The 25326-nt window shown below is 45.3% G+C and overlaps 1 protein-coding gene across 3 annotated transcripts in view; it reads right to left on the minus strand.

Moving 5' to 3' along the window:
• Positions 1–1177: 1177 nt before the first annotated feature.
• Positions 1178–25326, minus strand: part of LOC121439324 (WAS/WASL-interacting protein family member 1) — a 98156-nt gene continuing 74007 nt past the window's right edge. For all 3 annotated transcript variants that reach the window (XM_041639811.1, XM_041639814.1, XM_041639812.1), the window contains exons 2-8: positions 19250–19338; positions 17429–17558; positions 11173–11352; positions 9619–10353; positions 8987–9199; positions 7810–7923; positions 1178–4043 (exon numbers count right to left, since the gene is read on the minus strand). In XM_041639811.1, the coding sequence (XP_041495745.1) occupies positions 3988–4043; positions 7810–7923; positions 8987–9199; positions 9619–10353; positions 11173–11352; positions 17429–17558; positions 19250–19300 (1479 nt within the window). In that variant the 5' untranslated portion in view covers positions 19301–19338 and the 3' untranslated portion in view covers positions 1178–3987. The remainder of the gene's footprint in view (positions 4044–7809; positions 7924–8986; positions 9200–9618; positions 10354–11172; positions 11353–17428; positions 17559–19249; positions 19339–25326) is intronic.

A 25326-nucleotide genomic window follows, 5' to 3' on the forward strand; every position in this document is an offset into this window, starting at 1 on the left:
TTCAGAGAGGGAACACCACAAGGCCCAGTTTGTGAGGCAGCCTCAGTGGCTACCTGCTGTGCCATGGAAGCCTATCATCACTTTCTACTCAGAAGTATCCCACTGGAGAAGACACTGAGTTCTGTGGCTGCCCTAATCTAGAAGGTTCTTTCTGGCTCTGACTTTCTGTGACTTCAGATTGAACCCAACTGACTGGTAACATGATAGTGATGGTTAATATTGTCTGCAGAACCCGGATCACCTAGGAGACAAGCCTCAGGGAATGACTGTCAAGTTTCTAGAGTCTTTTAATTAAGGTGTGTGTGTGTGTGTGTGTGTGTGTGTGTGTGTGTATGTGTGTGTTGCACCCTAGCTGTGGGCAGCGTTATTCCATGGTCTCGGGTTCCCAGCCTGAACAGGAAGGAGCGAGCCAGCTGGGAACCAGTACTGATTCTCTCCCCTTCTGGCTTGCAGAGGCACAGGGACCAGCCTGCTGTCAGGCTTTCCCTGACATGATGACCCATATACTCAAACTGTGAGTCCAGAGCGCGTGCTCCTGGTGGGAGCTATTTCTCTGCTAGTGTTGGTTTCCTTTAGTCACAGCAGTAAATCCTCCTCTAGCTGACGGCATTCCAGTAACTTCAGATCGCCGCGGAAGTGCTTGCTGCCTACTCGGCACTGCCGGTGGAGGGTGGAGACCTCATTGCTCTGGTAAATCTGCACCGAGTGCTTCACCTTGTCTAACACGTGTTAATAGACAGTTCCTCACTTTGTACCTACAGCACGGAGTTAGAGCAACGACTTCAAACAAAGAGATTAGGCTAGGTCTTCCTATGTGCTCAGTTGCTGGGCTGGGCTGAGAAGCCTGCATGCAAGGCTCACGTGTGACGTCCGTGGCAGATGATTCAGGAAGCTCTCGGGTTCCTAAGCTCCCATGGCTTTCCCAGATCTGTTTGTGTCCATGTTGGTCAGTGTCTCCCTCTTCCACGGCTTCCAGTACCCATGTTACAGGCTGACGACAATGCAGTCTCGGGAAAAACAAACATGACGGGATCTTGAGGTGTGGTGAGTAATGAGTGTTTACTTACTGAAGAGGATCTTTCTTGAGTTTGTCTCCACCACAGTATAAAGTAGGAGGCAGACATTCACCTTTTTGTTTATATTTACACAGGGAAGAAAGCCACAAATCGACACCGTATCATTTTGTGTTTTATTTATTGTCTGGCTAACTTACAAAGATGTAGGTGTCTAGGGCAGAGTCTACCCTACCATTCAACTAGCCTGCTGACACAGAGACCTAAGTGTGTCTGTTTATACAGTGCGCTGGTATGAAAAAATTCCTTTATAGCCCCTGCCCATAAACAGGGAAAATTAATTTCATACCCAAAATTTGAGAATACTTTAATAACCACCCTGTTTCTGCTATTACAACAACAAAATTGCTATTACAAGTTAAAATATAAAGGCCTAATAGTTTTTACAAATATGCAAATAACCCACTACTTAGACATAAAAAGTCGATTCCTTTCAGATCACAGAGTAAGGCACCATTGGGTTAAATATTTTCTCAGCTTTCAGTAAATAAAATGCATAGTGAAGGACACACCAAACACTGAATTTTAATACTGCAATATATTTCCATTTCAAATGATTTACGAATGTTAAAATACTGGATCGCATCTTGAATACACATAACTTGAAATATTATGGAAAAAACATACACGTAAGCTTTGATTTTAGGGAAGAAAATAGTCATGCTTTATGATCTGCCACAGGTTAAGCTAAGCACAGAACATCTCCAGAGTTCTAAAGAAGGATGGAGGAGTATTACTGAAACAGTCTTTGAAAAATACATTCTAAAACTTCTTTATTGTGAATGGCAACTTTGAGCTGTGACCCTACTTCTAATTTAGAAATGTACCCGAAAAATTGAGACATATTAGGACCTGCCCGATTTTCACTACCCCTTAAAAAAATTCAGACCCATGTTTTCCTGCCAAACATAGCGCAAAGAAGGAGCCATTCTATTTTTAGCAGAGTGGGTCACTCAGAGTCTATCAAAAGGATGTTTAGTGTAGTGAACATCAGCTCAAAGAATTTGAAATACATTATAAAACTGTTAGAAATAAAAAAAATGTCAAGCTTGTTATTTCTTCATTCTCATGGAAGACAGACAAATGGCGGGGTGGGGGTAGACTGACTCTCTAAAGTACTAACTAAGTTCAGGGCTTTGGAAGGAAAGTTACAAAAATACAATATATTCAAACCAGTCACTTCATAATTATTAGATATTTCATCTATCAGAACTTCTAAGTTCTGCTTCCACATAAATGAAACAATTATTCTATAAATAAGAATGTCTTTCCATTTTTCTTTGGATTGGTTTTTTTTTTTTTGTTAGCATCTCCCAGCAACATGTGAGCAATAATGGACCCAAAATCCAAAGTTCAGGTAGATGCACACATGTGGCGTGTGCTCTAACAGACAATGGTAATATTAAACATAACTATATCAAACATCAAAATGGAAATCTTTTCCAACTCTATGGCTAGATTTAAAAGTCCCAGTAAAATCTTGTAAACACATTATATATACATAAAAAAGGCAAGTCTGGTCCTTCCTGTGGTCCTGTAGTGGGACTTAATTGCATAGATCCAGAACAAGGATGCTCCCAAGACACTCAAAACCAGTTCCTTCCAGTTTCTACTGGTAAGGTCCTTAATCCCCTTGACCCTTGTGGGTTTTGTAGCGCTCTGCCCATCATCTCAAATCTGTCCCCTTCTCCCACAATTCGGGTTTTAAACCTCCTCCGCCTTCCTGGCCTTTCCTGCTTGGCCCTGAGGAAGGAGTTTGCTCTGAGGTGGAGGACTAAAGGCCACAAGGAGATCTGCAAGACAACGGACCAACTGAGCGCAGTAGCTGGCTGGTCCTAAGCTGGGAAGCGCCCACCAACTTTGAGTTTCTTTGCTTTATTCCATGCAACTGTAAACTGTACTAGATCAACTTCTGACAGAGATACTCTGAAGAAATACCTGTACATACATATTCAGGAAAAAGGCAAAATAAGGGACCAAAATCCAAGGTCTCAACTGTGCCAAACATGGTACTGAGTTCTGACTCTGTCTTGAGGCATCTCTTGAACTGCTAAATCTCACCCTGCCTTTTTAGACAGGAGGGTTCTGTACTCGCTCCTCTCTTCCAGATCCAGACGGTCTGACAGTGTGGGGTATAGGCACATGTGGCTGCTGGACACCCGAAACCTGTGATGTGTTTGTCCTAAGTAGAGAACAATCACTGGAGTGTCAAGGCTTAGTACCAAAAATGTTAATATCTCATTAATAATTTCTATACTGATTACAGGTTGAGGTGATATTTCAGATGCACAGAGTTAAGTAAAATGGAATTCTTTTCACCTGTTTCTTTTTACCTTTATAAAACATGGCTGCTGGTCATTTTAAGACTGGGTATGGGGCTCACAGTATGTTTCTGTTGGACAGCTCTGCCCTGGAGCCTATCTCAGACTGCCAAACACAGGGCTTTATTTACGTGAGGCTTGCTCAGCAACTTGCTAGGGCGGGCGGTCTGTGGTTCACAGAAACAGTCTGAAGGCGGCGTGAGCGAGAAAGGCATGGACAAAACCATCTCTCAGGGAATTTAACAACTACAGCCCATAGCAAACAAGCGGTGAACATCTGACTCTGTGGGGCTGACGGCTAGGGTACAATTCATCTCTGCCTATTTGCAACAAAAGCTTATCGATCCCAGCAGCCAGCCCCGGGCAGGATGCAGCTGACGCAAGCAATAGCTCAAGAATATATACAAGACAAACAGCTAGGTGCACCTTTCCTGGTCCCCTTCCCTCCCCCACCAAACGCACAGAACCCCACCTCAGCTTCTGTTCTCCCCACCTTCCATCTCTGAGAGGGACAAAGGAAGGGGAGGGGTGTGCATTCAAACAGCAACAACACAAGCAGCTTCGGAGCTTGGGTAGAGAAGAGCAGGCAGAGATCACCTCGGGATGGGAGGAAGGGGTGGGGCGCCCCTTTCTCTTCGGTTGGATCCACCTTGATGAAAAAAAAAAAACAAAAACAGATGAAATATAATTTTGTTTAGAAGCTTGTGTTTACATTGGAGACTCTGAGGTGGTTGCAAATGGGTGTGGCGACGAAGTACCTCCTCACAGTGATGTGAAAAATAAATGTGTTTCTTAGTTGGGCGGTGGTGGCGCACGCCTTTAGTCCCAGCACTTGGGAGGCAGAGACAGGCGGATCTCTGTGAGTTCGAGGCCAGCCTGGTCTACAAGAGCTAGTTCTGGGGCAAGCACCAAAGCTACAGAGAAACCCTGTCTCAAAAAAACCAAAAATAAATAAATAAATAAATAAATAAATGTGTTTCTTTTCATCATATAGTGTGTATGGATTAAAGGTTTAGAAAATACAGATGAACAAAACGTTCACACCTGCTTGTTCCCCAGGTCAACATTATGTGTCTTTTTCCATTTAGACACAGTTGCCTTTCTTTTTTTTTTTCTCAGAAACAGAATCCTAAGTTAGGATCCTAGAATGTTTTCCAAAGCTAATACTCACAAAAACATAATTATTGCTGGCACACTGAATTGTATTGTATAGACTGTCCTATAGGTCAATCTCTTGGGGGGGGGGGTTAGGCTAATGGATTTAGGATTTAGCTCACTGTGGCCTCTTACATTTCCATAAAGATCAGTGGTGTTGAGCAATTTTTCATATTGCTTATCAGCCATACACATATCTTCTATGTGTTCATATGTTCAATCTATTTTTAACTTTTAAAGACTATTTTACACTTATTGTATATATGGGGGTACAAGTGTTCCACAACATGTTCAGAGGACAACTTATGGGAGTTGGGTTCTCTCCTCCCTCCACATGGGTCCCAGGAATTGAGGTAAGGCTTGCAGCAGCAAGGGCCTTTACCCAGTAAGCAGTCTCGCCAGCCCAGTTTGGTTTGATTCCTTAATACATTCTGCATATGAATCTCTCGTGAGATATGATTACCAAATATTTCCTGTGTTTCCCTTTTCACTGGATAACTGTGTCCGTTTTAAAGCCATGAAAGCCCACTTGTGAGTCATGATTGCCCGGGACCAGGTTTAAAATCCACTCACATGCAAAAATGTTCATTCACCTGCCATGCTTCTTGGAGGATCTAGCAGGCATGGTGCATGGAGCTAGATGCTCCAGCGCTTTGGGCAGGTCCATCAGAGGTCTGCCTGGACACTGTACTCAGGGACTTTAAGATAGAGCGTGAGCAAGGAAAACACGGCAGTCCATTCTTGCCTCTTCCTTTCGCTATTCCAAATAAAATTTTTTTATTTATTTTTATTTATTTTTGATTTTTTGAGACAGGGTTTCTCCGTAGCTTTTGGTTCCTGTCCTGGAACTAGCTCTTGTAGACCAGGCTGGCCTCGAACTCACAGAGATCCGCCTGCCTCTGGCTCCCGAGTGCTGGGATTAAAGGCGTGCGCCACCACCGCCCGGCCAAATAAAATTTTTTTTTAGATTTATTTATTTATTATGTATACAGTGTTCTGCTCACACGTATGCCTGCATACCAGAAGAGGGCACCAGATCTCATCTTGGACAGTTGTGAGCCACCATTTGGGTGCTGGGAATCGAACCCAGGACCTCTCTAAGAGCAGTCAGTGCTCTTAACCTCTGAGCCATCTCGCCAGCCCCTTAAATCTTTTCTTGAGAAATCATCTGCACAAAGACTTATCTGGATGTAAGTCAGCCAGCCATCGGTCATGCCACCTGACTGTCACATCATACACCACAAGTGGCCAGTGAGATAAGAAGTGGCCTTGCACGATGCCGCAACAAGGGACCATTCAAAGTGTGCCCCGACTTTGTCTGAGAGGCTGAGGCAGCCAGAGGAGCAGAATAAAATGTGTTGTCTGCTAGAATTTTTTCATTAGATAATTCGCTATTAAAAATTGTTGTAAATGGAGCCGGGCATGGTGGCTTTAATCCCAGCACTCGGGAGGCAGGGACAGGCGGATCTCTGTGAGTTGGAAGCAAGCCTGGTCTACAGAGTGAGTTCCAGAACAGCCGGGGCTGTTACATAGATAAACCCTGTCTCAAAAAACAAACAAAAGATTTGTTTTAAGTACATTCTATTAATATTGAATGCAAATCTGTAAAATTGGGGGTGGCAGTAAAAAAAATTACCAATTTAAAAACTATTTTAGATGCCTACTGTCTTTCAGGGTCTGTGTCACTCAAGAAATCCGTAATGGGGCCCAGGCCATTGTTCTGCTCAAATCACACACTGGAGTCACAGAGAAAGGAGGACGGGGAAGAGATATGTTCAGTTATAACACCGAAATCTAGAGGGCATGGGATGGTGGTTCTGTTATTGATTTAAATTCTACTAAGAATGCTTAAGAGAAATGGGGGAAATACAGAATTTAAACAAACAACTCCTTCAGTGAAATCATTATAGTTCCCTTAACAATGCCCTATTGCAAACACAAACCCACACTAACACACACTCTTCACAAAATAGCCAAAGGCATCTGTTCCACAGGAAGGCGTATTTTTATCTGAAGCTTCAACCACCAACACGATAGCTTCCTTATACTTATAACTCTGGGCATGCGCTGCCTACAAATGCAGTATTCCAACTAAATGAAATTTCTAGGATTAGAGGTTTTTTTTTTCAAGTAACAATATTTTATTTCTGGCATTTGTTCTTGGGAAATTCCCAATATTTCCTAACTCTTTGAAGTCTGAGGCACAAACCAAATGTTCGATTTGTTTCATTTATCCACACTAAAACCGCTGGCAGGGCCCTGCACTGTAGCCAAGGCACAATTCCGTGGCTCTGGCTCCTCCTTTGACCTGGCAGTGCCATTATTTGAGTAAGTTCCTCCTGAAATCAGCGACTCTACTTCCAATCAGCCTTACTCTCCGCTGATATTAAGCTGCTCAAAGGCTGGGAACTCACCGACCAACATATACAGGAGAGCTGTGTGCTGAGGAGGGACCCTGGGTACCTAGGGGTGGGGTGTTTACCACTGACTTAGGCCTCTGTGAGCGTCAACCTCATCAGGGCTACTTCTGCATAGTTCATGTTAATTTTTGTTTCATCCTGTGCAGGTTCTGCTGTGCAATTCCAATGTGTCTATTTCACCTTTTTGCTTTCATAAAAAAAAAAAAAAAGGATGATGCATTATGTCAGGCAGTGCAGACAGAGCGAGCCATGGGAAACCACCCAAATGTGCAGTCCTGGCAGATTCCTGTATGCAGACTTAACGGACTCCCGTGGAATAAAACCCATGCGATAACATAGGGGCGTGTTTACTCAGCGGTGTTATGTGAAAATCGATCACCAAAAATGGTCTACAGTCATTACGACTGTGCAAAAGGTCAGAATTAGATGGATAACAGGAAGAGAATCTGGGAAAAAGAAAATATCTATTCTGTGAGATTATAGATAGAGTCAACATCTTCATATGCTATCCCACAAAACATTTAAAAGATTAAGGCAGTATTTTAATTTATATGACATTTCTAGAAGAAATAGAAGATGGATTGCCCTTTGCTGTCCTCAGGAGGTCAAAACGGGGGCGATTACCCAAAGAAGCACAAGAATAGAACTTAACACTGATCCAGCAGAGGTGTTGTGAGTTGGTAATGTCACCTTCAGAGAGTCACTTCTCATTCTGGGTGTATCTGAGAGGCTACCAGAGTGTAGACAGCTCCAAATGGGGCCCAGCACTCCCGCACAACTCAGGCAGAAGCCAGGCTCTCACAGCACGAGCCTGCACAAGGCCCTAGCAGAGACACTTACTCCGGCTTTCATTTCTGGCCAGTTTGCTGGGGTACGTCTTGGTCGTTGGTACATATGGCTCTGGAGGTGGCAAATCAGAAATCGGATGGAAGTAGAATCTGCTTTCCCACTCATCTGGGGGAGAAACAAACAATCTCAGTGTAAGAAACCTGCTAGGGAGACTCCGGGAAGAAAGACAAGGAGACAGCCTGCTCAGAAACCAGCTCCCATTTCACGGCTAGACCGCACAGAGAAGCGGACAGTGTGACCAGGGTGCCCCGCTCCCTCGCTGATCCTGCCCGGCAAAGCAAGGTAGAATGACTTGAACCGGAGAGATGGCGAATGCAGCAGGTCTCTCTCAGGATCTGGGGCTAAGACACGGCATTTTTCTTCCCACCACTGGGTCGAGAAATAACTGGTACATTTAAAAACAATTTCCTGTCTTATTTTTATTTTATGTGTATGGGTGTTTTGGCTGCATGCATGTCTGTGCGTCATGTATATGCCTAGTGCCTGGGAGGGCGAGAGGGCATTGGGTCACCTAGAACTGGAGTTTCACATGGTTGTGAGTCACCTGTGGGTTCTGGAAACCAAACCCAGGTCCTCTGGAAGAACAACTGAGCCTAACTGGTAACACAGCAGAGGGAAGCAACCTAATAACCGTGGGCCACTCTTCCTTACCCACAGCCAACTGTTTAGAAAAGTAGGGCATAAGATGGTAATTTACAAACAGGAAAGAAACATTACAAAATCTCCGGTGAGGGCTGGAGAGATGGCTCAGTGGTTAAGAGCACTGCCTGCTCTTCCAAAGGTCCTAAGTTCAATTCCCAGCAACTACATGGTTGCTCACAACCATCTGTAATGATGTCTGGTGCCCTCTTCTGGCCTGAAGGCATACACACAGACAGAATATTGTAAACATAATAAATAAATAAATAAAATTTTAAAAAAACAACAAAATCTCTGGTGAATTACATTGGAATCTCTGATAAGTGAGTCAACACTGAAACTCACACAAAGAACAAACTAGAAAAAAAAAAGAGCTGTCTTTTTGGAAAGTGAAACAGAAAGGCTATGTAGAACAGGTCATAGGGAGCCTCACTATACTAGCTAGTGAGAACCAGGTATCAGCTGGGTGCAGTGTGGATACCAATGTCAAAACAAGTAATAGCATTTCAAATAAGCAAACACCACACACCTTCACAAGATGAGTCTTGGAAGCCATTCCGAACTGACGTTGCTGGTGGGGGTGGGGGCGGTGCCCCAGCACCAGGCCTGTCAGGAGGAAGAGGAGGCCTGGGCCCGCTTCTGGGACTGTCCACTCCACTCCTGGATGGCAACTGAGGGGTGGCAGGCAGGGCCCGAGGAGCACTTCCGTTTCTGCTTATTGGAGGTGGCGGCGGGAGGGGGCCTGGAGCAGAAGACGAGACATTTACTGATGCACGGCCTTCTATCCACATTGTACGGCTTCAAGCTACCTCTGAGGCCGAAGAAAACCGGTGAGACGGAAAACAGGTAATAATGTTTATATGGATAACTGTGCCGTTTAAAAAGCATTTATCCTTTTAAAGGGGCTTTGAACTAAGCTTTGTGCCACCATAAAAAGAATTTTTAAAAAGGAGTAGGATTGTTATAAAATTAGTTTAGGTCTTTAGAAGAACTAAGTTTTTTAAATAAAAATTATTCGTGCGTGCGGGTGTGTGTGTGTGTGTGTGTGTGTGTGTGTGTGTATGCGCCATGGCACACCTATGGAGATCAGAGGGCATCCACAGCTTTGCTTGTCTTTGACTTAGTGTTGTTTGGGACATGAGGCCCCCAGTCTTGCCATACCTGATCTGCCTGGTGGATCCCTCACTGGAGGAGGGGGCCTCTCGTTGGGAGGGGGAGGGAGAGGCCCAGAACGTCCAGGTGAAGGCAAGGGAGGCGCAGAGGATGAAAGGGACAGGTTCCGCTGTGGCAGCCTCGGGATCTCATCGTTGGAAGAAGGAGGCAGGGGAGGAGGGCCGGGCCGGCTGGGCGGTGGCGGAGGAGGTGGTGCCTGTGACCCGGACACAGGCCGTGGGGTGGAAGGCACCGGAGGTTTGCTGTTCTGTGAGGGAGGAGGTGGGACAGCTTCTCTGTGGATGGAGGGCCTGTTGCCCACGGGAGGAGGTGGTGGAGGGGGCTTGTCATCCAAGGCTCGGCCTGGGGTGGGGGGCAAAGGGGGCCTGGAGAACGGAGAGGAAGAGCTCGAGGGGTTCTGGCGTACAGAGCCGGCTCCAAAAGCACCTCGGTTTCCGGGAAAGGGGGGCCTGGGGGCTCCCGGCCCTGTCGGGGATCCCCGGTTGTGCAGATTTGACTGAATGGGTCTTGGCGTATTTGGTACCGGAGGGGGAAGGCTATCGGGTTTGGAGCCCACGTCAGGCCTCAGGGGAGGCATTCGGTTCCTGGGCGGCTCTGGGGGACCACTCCTGTGGCCTGGTGAGGGTGTGGGGAACCGTCCCGGGCCGCCTGGGGGCGAAAAGGGCTTGGCAGATGTGGCTCTTCCTCCTGGTGGCAAAATTGGTGGTCGGCTTCCCCCAGAATCTAAAGGACAAGAAAACAGACACCAGGTCGAAAAGTGAGGAGCTCTAAATAAGCCGGAGGCCGAGGGTGCGTGTGGCCCTTTCCCACAGAGCTACTGATGATCAATAACCTACCAGCTTTAGAAACTTAAACTAGTTGATGTTTGTGTGGGTCTCCTGGAGGCAGAGACATACAGCTCTGTTTATCTTCCAGTACAGGTTTTACAGCCGGCCTCACCAAAGGATGCGTTAAAGGATGCGTTAAGGCATCCGCTATGAGAAGGCATGGATAACAGATTTGTGCTCATCGTTGTCATAGCCCCCACTGCCTTCTTTATTGTCCTGTGCTTGTACTTCTTAGATTTGAAAATTAACTCAGTCAGCCATCTTAGGTGAGTGAATGTAGTTACTCCTAAGTAAGTCTCTCTGAGGATTTACCTAGTCCCTGTATGCTTTATCACGTTTACAGTGCCCTTGGAGGCCAGAAGAGGGTGTTTGTTGTTCCAGACAGCCAGATAGGCTATATAGAGAAAGCTGCACTCCCAGGTTCCTGGTCCCATCCCCCACTTCCCTTCTCCATTCTCCTGGCTCCAGCTCACCCTTTAGAAAAGCACAGAGGATGGGCTACCCTGAGGATACTGTCCATATATTTCATAACTCTCCAGGACTGCCTGGTCCTGACTGATGAAGGGGAGAAGCCGGGACAGAGTCCCTCATAAAACAGGGTGACATCTTAAACGATATAATGTTTTTAAAGGGCAGAGCCTCAGGCAGGTCTTCCAAGCCTCCTAACTGCCATATCGCCCCTGGTTCTGAGCATCAGAGAAAGAATCCTAGATACCATGATCCCTGTTGGCGGTGGACCTCAGCTTCGGCATTCCAGCCTGGAATAGTCCTCCCAGTCCGGGGGGTCCACCCCCTCCGAAATTTCCACCGCCACCACCACCGCCTCCTCCTCCACCACCACCGCCACCGCCTCCACCATAGCCACCACCGCCGCTGGCACCGCCTCCTTTTGGTTCTGTAGAAGGAAGAAAATACACATGAGAAAATACGGGGTATTTAGCAGTCCTAGCTTCAGGAAAGCCATAACACAGCGATGAAGCAGCAGGCTGATGCTAGGCACCCGAGGATGGCTTCTTCACTCAGTAAAGGGATCTTTAGGGGTTGGCATTACCCCCAGAACAGAAGGGGTTTGAGTCCAGAGGTAGAAGAAACAGTAAGAGCTGGTGGTGAGTCTCCATCATCCCCTCACTTGATTGGCTGTCATAGTAGTTAGTATCTATTTGCTTTACAGCCTAACAATGAGCAAGTAAAATCATCTTCAGCGAGACTCTTAAGGGAAAGGGAGGGGAAGCTAAACAAAAGAAAGCACGTGGTGACTCACTGTGCAAGCTTGTGCTTGGGAGGCCAAGGCAAGAGAACCTTGAGTTCTAGGCCAGACAAGTTTATATAGTGAGGACCAGGATAGCCTGGGCTACACAGACTGTCTTAAAACAAATAAACAAAAGAGGAATATAAAACAAAACAGCAGAAACAATAAGGTGATAAGAAGTCAAATGGGAGAATACAAGAGAAATAACTGAACAAAGAGAAAACACAAAATAGCTAGTATTTCCTTGGAATGCCCATTATTGCCATGTATTTTTCTCAGCATTTTTTTCATCTTTATGTTTTTCTTAAAAATTATCAACTCTGGGCCAGTTAGATGGCTCTGTGGGAAATGGTACATGGCACCCAAGCCTTTCAGGTTGAGTTCAATCCTTGGGGCCCACATGGTGAAAGGAGAGAATGGCCTGAGTTTGATCCACCCATGCCAAGACAGAAGGAGACGACAGAGTTGTCCTCTCTGACTTCCATAGGAGCGCTGCATCACCTGCCCGCTTGCGCACACATGCCACAGACACACACACACACATACCTCACAGCCACACACACATGTACACAGTACACAGCCACACATGCACACAACCTGATAGCTACACACACACACACACACACACACACACATCCCACCAAAAATACGTTTATAAAAGTGAAAAATAGCCAGGTAATAGTGGCGCACACCTTTAATTCCAGCATTTGAGAGGCAGAGGCAGGCAGATCTTAGTGAGTTCGAGGCCAGTCTGGTCTATAAAGCAAGTTCCAGGACAGCCAGAACTGTTACACAGAGAAACCCTGTCTTGAAAAACCAAAAAATAAAACATAATAAAAAAAAAAAAAGAGAGAGAAAAGTGGAGAAAAGGAAAGGGCTGCATGGCATTTCAGAACACGAATGCACTATTTGTCTAACCGCCTACTTAACTTTTAGGTCGATTGTTTTTTTAATGTACAGTCCAGGTGTAAGACTCAACAATTTACAATTCTTTGCAAACTAATAAGATTTTGTTTTATTTTGCATTTATTTGCAAAAATGGTGAAAGATTTTTTTGAAATAGTAAACAAGCAAACACGAGGAAGAAGAGGAGGAGGAGAAGAGGTGACCTGTCCACTCTGTCCGGCTTCCGGGTTATTTCCTACACTGTAGGGTCATAACTAGAGCAGTGCCAATTAGATTAGTCTAAAGCAACAGGAATCGCCACACTGGGCTGAATGCAGCTGCTCACTCATGGAGGCCGTAAGCTCCCTCCTCATTCAGTGAGCCTGCACGCTTGACACTCTGGAGCTCCTTTGAACTGATGACAGACGCTTAATTAATGCTAAATAAAAAATCCTGGCACATTTATTTTATATCTGATAAATATATCTTATTTTATATTTTATGCTTTTTAAAAATTCAACTTTTTAGTAACTTATGTACATATGTGTGTGTTTAAGAATAACCACCACTAAATGCCCTATTTCCCCTACCTGTACCTAGCCCGGCAGAAGCATAGAGTGGCTGAGATCTACCCATTCCTTGGCAGTAACCCACATGTAGGCAATATTTACATTTTACATTTGGAAACAAGGCAAAATTTGCTATTTATTTGTGTCTTTTAGATTGGTGTGGTTGCAATTGTGTGTGTGTGTGTGTGTGTGTGGAGACAGAGTCTCACCGTATAGCTGTTCTGAACTCGCTAGTGTAAACTGCTGGATCTCACGAACATCCACCCGCCTCTGCCTTCTGAGTGGTGGGATTAAGGTGTGCACCGTAGTTTGTATGATACAGATGGGCTACACAGGCTTCTCAGTAGAGTTCCTCCAAAGATGTACGCTGCACACACACACGTGTGTACATATGCTTTAAAATTTTAAAAAGGGAATTTTCCTATTATTTCATACTTAGTTATTATGGGCACCAAGAAATTTCATTTGATTTAGCTACTCTGCTGTGCATTTTAATTAAAAATTACAAAAAAAATAGATGACCTCCATTTTCTAGTAGGCATACAGTCTTCAAATAATAAAGGTCTTCTCCTTTCTAAGAGCCGTGTCCCTTCTTTCTGTTTTACGTAAATAATTACTTTGATGGCTGAACCTCCTAAACAATGTGGATTATCAATGTTGCTATGGTAACCATGCTCTGATTTTAATGAGACCACCCCTAGTCTGAAGCTAAATATTAACTATTAGGTTTCCAGAGGTTTTTTTTTTCTGTTCATTTGTTTGTTTGTTTTAAATATTTACTGTCTAAAAGGTTCCTTCTAGATTGGGTTTAAAGACTTAGAATACAGAATCTTCTCTAATACCTCTTTAGCATTTACTGAGTTGATTATATGGTTTTTATTATTTGATATGAAGAACAGATTTTAAATCTAGTACCGAAAAATGGGATTATCTTTGGTCTTGATGGATTATTCTTACTAGTTTTTTTTGCTTAGTATTTTCTTGTTCATGATTAGTGGTATGTGTTTTTTATTTCTGGAACTCCTGTGTGGACCTGAACTCCTGTGTGGACCGCTTGGGTGGCTATCCTGTGCCTGATACAACATTCACACCGTCTCTGACCTCTCCCCAAGAGAAGCCTCCTGTCCTACCCAGGTGGAGGGCTAAGAATGTCATGCAGGGTTAGCAGGTAACTCAGCGGTAGAGCACTTACCTAACATGCTCTTGGCTATGACTCCCATCCCCACGACAAAATGAAAACAGGGAAAGGAAATAGAGCATTCACAAGAATGTCTGGAGACATTGCCACAGATCCTCTGGGAAGCAGGATCACTGCGGGAATCCACCAGCCTGCAGACTTCTTGTGTGGGCCGTCTTTGCTACATGTTGCTAATCAGGATGACAACAGCTTCACAGCACCTACTAGAGAGCTCTCTGTGGCTTCGCACTTGGAACGACTCACGCAGCATTTGAATTAGCCGTTTCTTACTAATAAAAGCCATTTGATTCCACAGTTTTTTCAGAGAGAAAAAAATCTTAGACAGTTTGAATCTATTTCATTGTTTACGCAGTCTTCCCGAGTAAAGTTTGGTAAATTCACTCTTTCTTAGGAAATTTGTTTCTTCAGGATTTTAGACTGAGCTAAGCAGCATGAAGCACACCTGCACTCCCGTCACTCAGAGAAACTATCTGGAGCTAGCTCAGCATGTGACTTCATTATCCTAGCCTTACTTTTAGAAAATGTTTCAAGTCTCTTTATTGACTTTCTGAGATTTCACTTTCTTCATTAATAAGTTTTTCTAAATTAGTCATTAGCCTCCATCTTTCCTCTGCTGAAGACATAATCTAATACTGAACTGGCAAGGACTACTTTACCTAGCAGGCCAAACTCAATGACAGCAACAATTTCTAGAGTGTTTGTTTTAGAATGAAGTTTAAAATTTTACTAACTTGCCGGGCGGTGGTGGCGCACGCCTTTAATCCCAGTACTCGGGAGGCAGAGGCAGGCGGATCTCTGTGAGTTCGAGGCCAGCCTGGTCTACAACAGCTAGTTCCAGGACAGGAACCAAAAGCTACGGAGAAACCCTGTCTCGAAAAATCAAAAAAAAAAAAAAAAAAAAAAAAAAAAAACCAAACAATTTTTACTAACTTTAACTACCAATACCGTAACATTGTCCTTGTCATTCAAATATTATTCATCGCTGAATGATACATCACACATACACACAGGCTGTATTTACATGGTATTGTAAACTGAAAGTGTGCCGTACTATAAGACACATCCAGTCTTTGTCTACCTGAGCTCCGCCCATCAATCATATAGGGAAGTCCTATGGTTTGGGTACCATTTATACATATATCACATGTGAGAAACCTAGTCCTCAGTGTGTTCATGAGAGAGGCAGTGTGACTTTTAGGAAAAAGGGGCTGATGGGAAATAACTAGGCCATTGTGTGGGGGGCGGGGCTCAGAGGGAACTAATGTGGTTTCATAGGACTCTAGCTGGTTCTGAAAGGGTTTATTATAAAACAGCAAGACTGGCTGTTCCCTTCCCTGGTTTTCTGTCTTGCTACATGGTCTGCCTTATGCCTGTACTTCTGCCATCGCTGTAATAACACCATCCCCACGAGGTCCTCATCAGAGCTACGCCAAGGCCAATACCATACTCTCAAACCTCTAAACTCTAAGTTCAATCGGTTTCTTTTCCTTCTAAAGTCCTTGGTATCAGGCATTTGTTCCAGTAGCAGAGAGTGGACTGATACGCAGAAGTGAAACAGAGGATCGCTGGCTAGCACCAGGCCATTTAGTATAAGCAGCAGGACAGGGATGAATTAAAAGTTCTCGTGCATAAGCCCTTTGAGATGGCGCCCAGGGAGGTTTGGCATGCAAATGAATACAAAGCCGTGGATGAAGTTTGTTATTTGCAAAGAGCTTGGAGAGCAGTGTAGGTATTCAGTCATGTGCAGGGACAACGAAGGCATACATTGGGATATAGCTTCCGTCGGTCAGACGTACACCTCTCAGAACCACTCTCACTGAGTGGGAGGGGGAAAAGCGAACCTTAGTCCTGTACCATGGAAGACACAGACCTTGACAACCAGGAGGAGTTTCTGCTAGGAGTCAGAGATGGGCCTAGACTGTCCAGTTTCCGTCAGAGGAGGCGAGAAACTCACATCTACTCTTCAAGGCTCCAGACTCTTAGAGGAGGGAGCTGATGTCATCTGTTCCAGATGGCTGTTGGGTCAGAGCTTTCCAGATAGAACTGTGCTGGGCTCCCAGAAAGAAACACTGCGGGGCATGCGTCTTAGTCAAGTGCTGGAACCCAGGGTGCCTTTCTGAGCCCTGTGTTGTCTCACAGCACCTTACAACACAGCCCTGCTCAAAGCCTTCACCTTCCTCATTGCCATTGTCGTCTCTCTCATTCTGACTCCCTTCCACCCACTTCCTCCTCGACCAGTTAGGTCCCTTCCCGTGATGCCCTATCCACCACTAACCCTCCCAAAGTCTGCGTCCTTATTCACCTGTCTGCAAAGCTGCGCTTGGTGACGGCCAGGTCAGTCCGTTTCCTCGAGTCTAAATGAGATCTGAGGCTACGACAAATCCTGGTGGTATTTTAAGGACAGCTTCGAGACCCGAATCCACTCAGGACTGGTTTTCACTGAATCATAAACACCAACGAGGAGGCTTACATCATGCGTGCTTGCTTGCTTATACAGACCCTGTTTGACTGCAGAAGGCTTCTTGGGCTCAGATGCACAGATAAGCACAGCTGTGACCTCACTTCCTCTCTCCACCCTCCCAGGAACCACGTCTTTCTCTAGAGTTGTACTTTGCAGACAACAGAGAACTGTACAAGCCTTATCTCATTTGAAGCTCACGAGAGACTCATGTGGTAACGAGGTACCATCTCTACTTTACAAATAAAGACATTAAGGTTGGAAGTTGTGACCTGGTGGCTGTGCAGGCCCCTGAATCCTGATTTGAAGGCCAGGTCATCTGTAATGCAGGAGCAATGGGTTAATCTCCAGAAAGCGCTATGAATAATTCAGAGAATCGCTGCTGTGTGTTTCTTGGACAAAGAATTATTATGCCGGCTTCCTGGAGCATTAGAGGGGGCTCAGGCCGAAGCTGTGGCTACAGTGACTAACACAGACTTGTCTTTTGCTAGCTTTGCAGCTGTTGTTAATAGGAGGGGGCTGAGGGAGGGGGAAGGAAGGCTTGGTGAGACACGTTAAGTTGACCGTTAGGCTGTAAACCATTTAGCGCTGTGGGAAAGAGATTTCACTTACTGTCCAATATGGGTGCGCTTCTGTCATTGGTGACTGTCTTCTTGAGTTTCTTCCCTTTGCTGATGTCAGAGAGAAGAGCATTCCTCCCAGCCTGCTCTGACTTATTCAAGGTGGGTTTCTCGGTATTGGCCTGAAAGGTAAACCACAGAGATGCATCTGTCAGGATCCCCTGATGGCCACCAATCCACCTCCTCCTTTCTCCTGGATCTTGTTTTGAGTTGTGTTTGTATTCCTGGTTGGCCTCTAATCAATCTCCTGCCTCAGTCTCTGGAGTTCAGATGACAGGTGAGCCACCCACACCTGGTTTTGAACTTTAATCCTTTAGGTCCAACATTCATGATTTTAAAATTCTCCTCATGCAAACTGTGCTATTTATTTAATATTTTCATCAAATTCATTCACTATATTATTTTCTGTACTGTTTTTAATGAACCCTTTCTTTCAAATTAAATCACTGGCTTTTAACTCAGTCCCTGGCTTTGATGTGCCAATCACAAATTTTTAGAGCACATATTAAAATAAATGTATCAGCATTAAAATTCTAAAACTTAACCCATGTGCCAATTAATAATGATAGGCACCTCACATTTTGGGAGAAATACGGATAAACTAATCCTGCCATATTAGCCAGCTAAGAGTGTTTTCTAAGTAATCCACACAAGGGCTGCTTAAAAGTTCATGGGCTGACATCCTTATAAAAAGAGAAATAAATTACGATAAAAGCAAATTGGTTAAAGAGATACACAAATCCTACCTTAGAATAAACCGAACTCCCATCAAATTTCTATTAATATTTCTAAATGCTTAAACACAATTTCTGTCCTTGTGCCCTAAGCGACTCTCAGGAAACTGGGGGACCAATTGCTAGTGGGCTGGAGTCTCCGAATAATTATATAAATGTGTCCCATGGGAACCTAGGGCAAGGGACTTTTTTCCCCAAAGCTCAGTTTCCCTCCCCATACAAAAAAATAAAGGGATTGGCCATCAGTGTGTGGTTCCCAAGCAGCAAAGGCACACACGGAGGAGGGGGCTTTGGGATGAAGTGTATCCTGGAGTATTCCTGAAAGAGGACGCCCTGGACGCCTCGACAAGCTCATCAAAGGGCCAAGAGTCCAGTGATGACATTTCTTGGGGAAGTCTAGACGCAAGGCCGGGTTTAGTGGGTATGAGAGTGTGGGAAAGGTGGTGGTGGTGGAGGTAGGGATAACACCTGTCCAGAACAGAGTGTGAAGAAAGGGGAGAGGGCGGAGAAGAAGAAAGGGGTGAGCCTGGAAGGCATAGGGCACATCACAGAGAGACCACTCAGGATCAGCCCACCCAGGAGTGACTAGCGAGGCATCGAGCTCATTTCGATGGAGGATCACTGCGTACTGCTTCAGAGCTGCCCTGAAAAACCTTATTCTAAACCATCACATTTGCCTTGGTGGACCTGGGAGAGGAAATCTAATAATCCACACTCCAGGCTCCCAGCCTGCATCCCAGGAGACCTCGATCACACACACCCTTGGTGTTGTCTGGCTTCGAGAGGTCTCAACTAGGTTCTGACTTCAGAAAAGACGGGGCCCTGGCAAAACCTTCTATGGCAGGCCTATGCCAGAATGCCAGTGCACTTACGGCACAGCTCCATGCGAGGGTTTGACTTTGTTTGGTCATCTTTATGCACAGAGCGAAGGGGAAAGCCACTGTGTCGGCACCCTCCATAAATGACCCCCTTATTGGGGGGAGAAGACAGGCGCTGCAGACCAGCTTGGACTATGCAGAAAGACCTCTTCTAAGAAGCTTTTTCCCTCTAAGAGAAAGTGGACAGAGAAAAGGACTCACGAGAGCAAATGTCGGAGGTGGCGGCGGGGCTGGCGGGGGAGGGACAGGCATCTTGGACAGCTAAAGTTTCAGCAGTCTTGTGGATAAATCTGTGAAAACAAAACACACCGGTGTATTAGATCATCCGAACCTCCCTACTCTTCTGCGGCAGTGACACAGGCCACCTTTTAGAAGGGGATGGGACGGACCCTTCCCTCACTGCTCAGGTAGGACTGTTTAGGAGGGGCTCTGGCGGGAGGGGATGCCGGGCAACCTAGAGTCATACCCAGTACCAAGGCTGCTCAATTCTGTCCCGAACGCACTGCAGGCCACAGTGGTACAGGGAGGCGGCCATGAGCCGGTGCCTGCAGAAGCAGGAAGATTTTTCTGGAATCTACTGGAAATGAATGCCAGTCTGGTCAAAGACATTTCAAGTAGTACCCCCCCCCTTCCTCACTCATTTGCATAAAATATATTCTGCTCTCCCCTGACTCAGATCCAACATTTTAGTAAGATCCCTAGACGGCTGCCGGGTGATGGTGGCGCACGCCTTTAATCCCAGCACTCGGGAGGCAGAGGCAGGTGGATCTCTGTGAGTGTGAGGCCAGCCTGGTCTACAGAGCAAGTTCCAGGACAGGCAGGGCTAAACAGAGAGACTCTGTCTTGAAATATAAAAACCAAAAAAATCCTAGATGAGTCAAAAACATTAAAATTTAAGAATCTTTATTACACAGTTTGAGCTTTAAGCCAGTAAGCAGCCTGGGACACTAGCCACCTGAGTTCTAATGCCCAGTTTTTTGGTGAAGCCTGCTTGTTACCTAGGCTGGAATTCTTCGAAGATGTCCTAGACTAGGGACATCTCTGCCACTCCAGATGAACCATCCCCGCACTCACCCAGCGCTCACCCTTGCCCTTGAGCTTAGTAGCTTCTAAACACTGTCTGGACCCTTCCAGGCTGACCCTTAGGGGAAGCGTTTTTAAAATCCCAGGAATCCCAGACGCCAGTCTTGGTACATCACTCACCACGTGGATCAAGGAATACCAATTTTGAGTCTCCCCACGCTGGGCTCAATGCCAGGCCCACACCTTGGCTGTCTTCTTACTAGACTAAGGACTCCACCAATCATATAAAGTAAGGTTCTCACTAAATACATGCAGGAAAGGAGCAGGGGTTGCGTAAGCATTGGTTTGGAATAGTTCACAGTACACCTACTGTTCTATGGGGCTTCGAAGGTTGCATGTCACGGGGCTTGATAGCTGTTAACTGCTGGGACTTGTTTTTATGGCTGCCTGGGACTTCCTGGGGTAATTAAAACCCCCAAACCTTGAAAACTAGGGCTCTCCAGTGTAGCCTACATAAGCGAGAGCCTACATCAGAGCCGACCTTCCTGAAGGATACTGGAACCGGGGCGCAGACCCGAACAGACCAGACATTCCTGCCTGGATCCTCACACCCACGGGGTCCACAGATGGAATCAGGAGCTTGGGAACTTGGGTAACCAAAACAAAGGGAATATTTTAAAAGCACAACACCATGGTTCAATACCGCATTAGATCTCACACCCTGATCCTAGAGCACCTGGGTATCTCACAGCTGGGACCCAAATGCAGTGCTGGTTATGAAGAATCGCTAGCCCACTCCCTGTTCTAGAGAGGCTCAACCACCATTTGCCCCAGGAAGCTGGCACCTTCTTCAATAGACTAGGAAGACAGGATAATCCCTGAACATGAGATGACCAATTTGGGGGACTGAGCGAATTTGCTAGTCATTTAAATAAGCTGCTTCTTCGTCTAAAACTAATTCAGAATTCAATTTGTAGTGACTCTATGAGACCCATACCGCTGAATAATCCGAAGGGAGGATTTCCAATGAACCCACCGGGTACACCTCAGAAGGGGCTTTCTAAGTCTGGGGGTGGGGGCGGGGTTCCATTCGAGAAGACCGGAAGTGTCTTTATCCAGTTATGTTTTAGTTTTTTCTTTGTTTTTGCTTTTGTTTAAACCGCTGTGGGCTGTTTGAAAACTCACAGCACCTTGCTCTGTAAACATTGCCAGAAGTGGCCCTTAAACACTATGCTACACAAAACGGAATAGAGGAAAAGTAGCCGTTCTCCGCGAAAGGGCTCAAAGAGTTGGGTGCTTTGTGCGCCCTGTGTGTGGGAGGATGGGGGAGGGTATCGCAGAAACCACGCAACAGACCTGAAGGGCCAACTGCTCTCTTGCCCTCAATATTTTTATATCTTTCCATAATTTCCATTCGAGTCCAACAACAGTCTATATATAGCAGCCTTAATTTATTTTCATGATTGCTTACGTGCTCCTGGCTCCCTTCCAACTTCGTTTTGTTATTTTCTCCCCCTGAACGTGGAAAATAACAGGCAACACAGAAATACACCAAGAGTTATTCGTCCTCAGAAAAGAAAGCATTCAGTAATAATTAACTTTTAGATTAAAAGAGAGTTGAGGTAAAGAATCCCCAGAAATTGTTCTTATTTTGATGTACATCCTCCTAGCTTATAAATGTATGTATGTATGTATGTATGCATGCATGCATGCATGCATGTATGTATGTATGGGCACCTATCCACACCTCTCTCAGGCTGGGGAAATGTGTTTCTCCCTCTCTTTCTCCCCCCCCACATTTGAACAAGATATTGACAGAAGAAGTTTTAGAATACATATAACTCAATAATGTTTAAATAAGTCAAAGTTCTTACATTCACATTGTTATTACAACCATAAAAATGAATAAAACGCAAGGGCATTCGTCCCAGAAGCTAAGAATCTACGCATCGGCACATAAACTTATTTAGTAATATGAAATTGCTGCTAAAAATCATAAATCATACATTTTTTCAAAAGCTTGGAGTTTTGATGTTCCTACTGGAAAAATCCTTCTTGATTTTATTCTTTAGAGACTCCACAATACAAACCAAGTTGGATGTCTTTAAGACTGAAAACCATTAAACTAATTAAGTTGAATTGGGCTTTGCTCTTCAACTTCCGGAAAAACTGATGCTCACAGCAAACCACAGCCATCCTGTTTCTTTAACACAATCTTTTCACAGGTGCAGTTGCCTGTAGTTTTTATTTTATGACACCAGTTGCTAGGCAACATCTGCTCTCACCCCCACCCCTCCAGGCATCCTCTACGGCCATTTTGGAGACCTTGGGGAAAGGCTTGTTGCGTTTACTGTTAGTTACTTCAGCTCTCCTGCTCAGGTCCCTGCTCAGGGTAAGGAGGAAGTCCAAACATGAGAGACAAGCAGAACACAGGAGGCAAACAACCAAACCCTCAGTGTCCAGTCAGTGGTGGTTGCCTCCAGCCGTGTCCAGTGTGGAACCCACACAGGCTGCGCCCAGAATCCTCCACATCCCCAAAGGCACTTGTTCTTTGCTCAGTTGCTCATCTGAAACAACAGCTTCAGTGACTTCCAGGGCCGTTTTCTTTCTCACGGTAGCAGGTTGTGCCTAGGGCACTCAGAAGCTCAAGACTAACCCAGTCACTACAGTCAGAGTTCTAGATAAAGAGGTGGTTAGGGCTGAGGCTGGAGGATGGTAGAAGGGTGCCTGCAGGCATGTGGCCTCGAAAGCACTCTCCAGCGCAACGCGGAGACCGACCTGGTCACTTCAGTAGTGACCACAGGAAAAACAGAGGCTATCAAGAAGAGTACATCTTAATCCACTATCTTACATCATCAAAAATGAACAGAAACTATAGCATCCCTACTAGAAGGAAGACCACGAAGGTTAGCTGGGTGACTCAGCTATCTCTGGTATAGCTTAAGGGCCAGGAATCCTTTACTTTATGCGTATAAGTGAGACCAAGTTCCTTCCTACTATCTCCCATTCTTTAGGGACTCAAATTTCAAAGCTGAAGTTTCCCTAAATCCTCAGCCCCATATTTAGTATTCCCAAGAGGATTAATCTCTGCCTTCAATCTGCAGAGCGCACGCACGCGCGCACACACACACCACTCAGGTCAACATACCCAATGTATTTATTTCATCATCTCAAGTATAGCCTTGAAATGTCACCAGATTTATCTCTAAAAAGGTCAAAATACTTAGGAAAGGAAAATATTTTACTTGTGATTAATCATTTGAAGCTTATTTAATGTTTCTATAATAATTAAAACAAAACATGTTGTAACCCCTGATTCTCAGGACTAGAGAAAGACCTGGAAACCAATTGTACAACTTATCACGAGAGCTCCCGGCTGTGCAGGTGAAAAATGCTCTTGGAATTCAGAAAATTTCCTCTACACTCAGTAGTTAGGTGGCCTGCCTAAGTCCAGGTTCCACTGTGGGCGGACAAAATGGTATCTACGTAACTAGGGTTAGTTATGACTTAAATGAGGCAGGGCTTAATAAATATTAGCCATTTGTTAGAGTTAGAAAATAATAATTTAAAAAAAGAAAAAGTAAAGGACAAATCACACGCTTAATGAAGAGTGAGCGTGAAACCTTGGCCTGCTGTGCACGCCCATGTGCACACCCATGTGCACACCCACAGGCACACCCACGTGCACGCCCACAGGCACGCCCACGTGCACGCCCACAGGTACACCCACACCACCACTGGATCAGAAATGACATAAAGAGACACGTACATAAAGCCATCTTGGGCTGGAGAGGTGGCTCGGTGGCTAAGAGGTCTTTCTGCTCTTCCACGGGACCTGAGTTCGGTTCTCAGCACCCACATCACAGCTGCTTGTAACCCCAGTTCTGGGGGATCTTACACTCTCTTCCCTCAGCAAACACCTGTACACACATGATGCACATAACTCACAAAGACACCCACAAGCACACACAGGAACACACACACAAATAAGTAAAACAAATCAAAACAAAGCATATTTTCTATTTCCCAGAAAAATATCCTTACTGAGGCATTTCTTATTCTAGTTTTTGTTTCAGTTTTACTTTCTAAAACTTAAGGTCAGAAAGTACAGACACATTTATGGCAGTCCAAAGTAAACGTACTTTCCAATACGAGACACATGCATAAAAAAAAAAAACCCTGATAAGAAAAAAAAACCAGAACCAACTCTTAAGAGATAAATGTATCTGAATTTAAAGAGAAACTTTACACATCCAACAGAAGTTTAAAGAAACTTCTAACACAAATGATGTCTGGACCGTAGTAGCTTGCCTGGGTCTGGGGGGTGGGGGGGTTCCGGATTACAGGCCAGAGCTAGCATCTGACTTCCTCTCTGGAGGGAAACTGCTGCTGGCCCCAGGGAACAGGCTTCTCCACAGATCTTCCACAATTGTGTTCCCCTCCACAATTTAAACAAAGGCACTGGAGAGCTGTGCACGAGCACCCACAGACAAACTTTGCAAAAAAGAACCAGAAAAGCTGCCTGTGGTTTCAGACAAATCACTTAATCTCTTTAGACCTATAAAAAAAGAGTCTGACTAGATCAGAATCAACAAAATGCCATGAGGCTAAGGGAACACTGAGAGGCCCCAAGACAGGGTAAGACCCACACTCTGGTGAACCAAGGCCATAAACCTTCCCTAGCTCCCCCCCGCCCCCCACTCTACCAGTCAGTCTGCGTGTAGCCCTCCCCTTTCTGAACTAGAATTCATTCACCTCTGCATTAAACAGGCGAAAACACTGCGCCCATTGACTAAAGCTGTACGTGCCCTCCTTAGTTTTAAAAGTGTCAGTCTCTATTTCCGCGAGGGAAACAGGAACATAAATTGCTTTTCCAAACACAGCCTGGAGAATTCGTCTTGACGGAAAACATTGCCTTACCCCTGCGCCATGGGTCTCTCTGTGCATAGCTTTGACATTCAGAGTTACATTCTACAGTGGGACATAATTTAATATTAACTATATTAAAAGTAATTATGACAAATGGTACTGAATCTGTTCTGGTGTGGATTGAATTACTCTAAAAGACCAAGTAAACTCTTCCTAACCAGCTGCCTGAGCCTGGACCGCCACACACCTGCGGCAGCCCCACAGCATCAGCCTCAGCAAGCAGAGCTCGGAGCCTCGCTTTGAAAACCGACAGGGACTACTTATGCTTTGGAACATCCTCTGGCCGGTCGAACTGAAGACTCAGCAGCCGCTCTATGGGCCTGACG

This window comes from Microtus oregoni, unplaced genomic scaffold (assembly GCF_018167655.1).
Source record: "Microtus oregoni isolate MIOR12 unplaced genomic scaffold, Mior012 000060F_ref0000265, whole genome shotgun sequence".
NCBI classification, from domain to species: Eukaryota; Metazoa; Chordata; class Mammalia; order Rodentia; family Cricetidae; genus Microtus; species Microtus oregoni.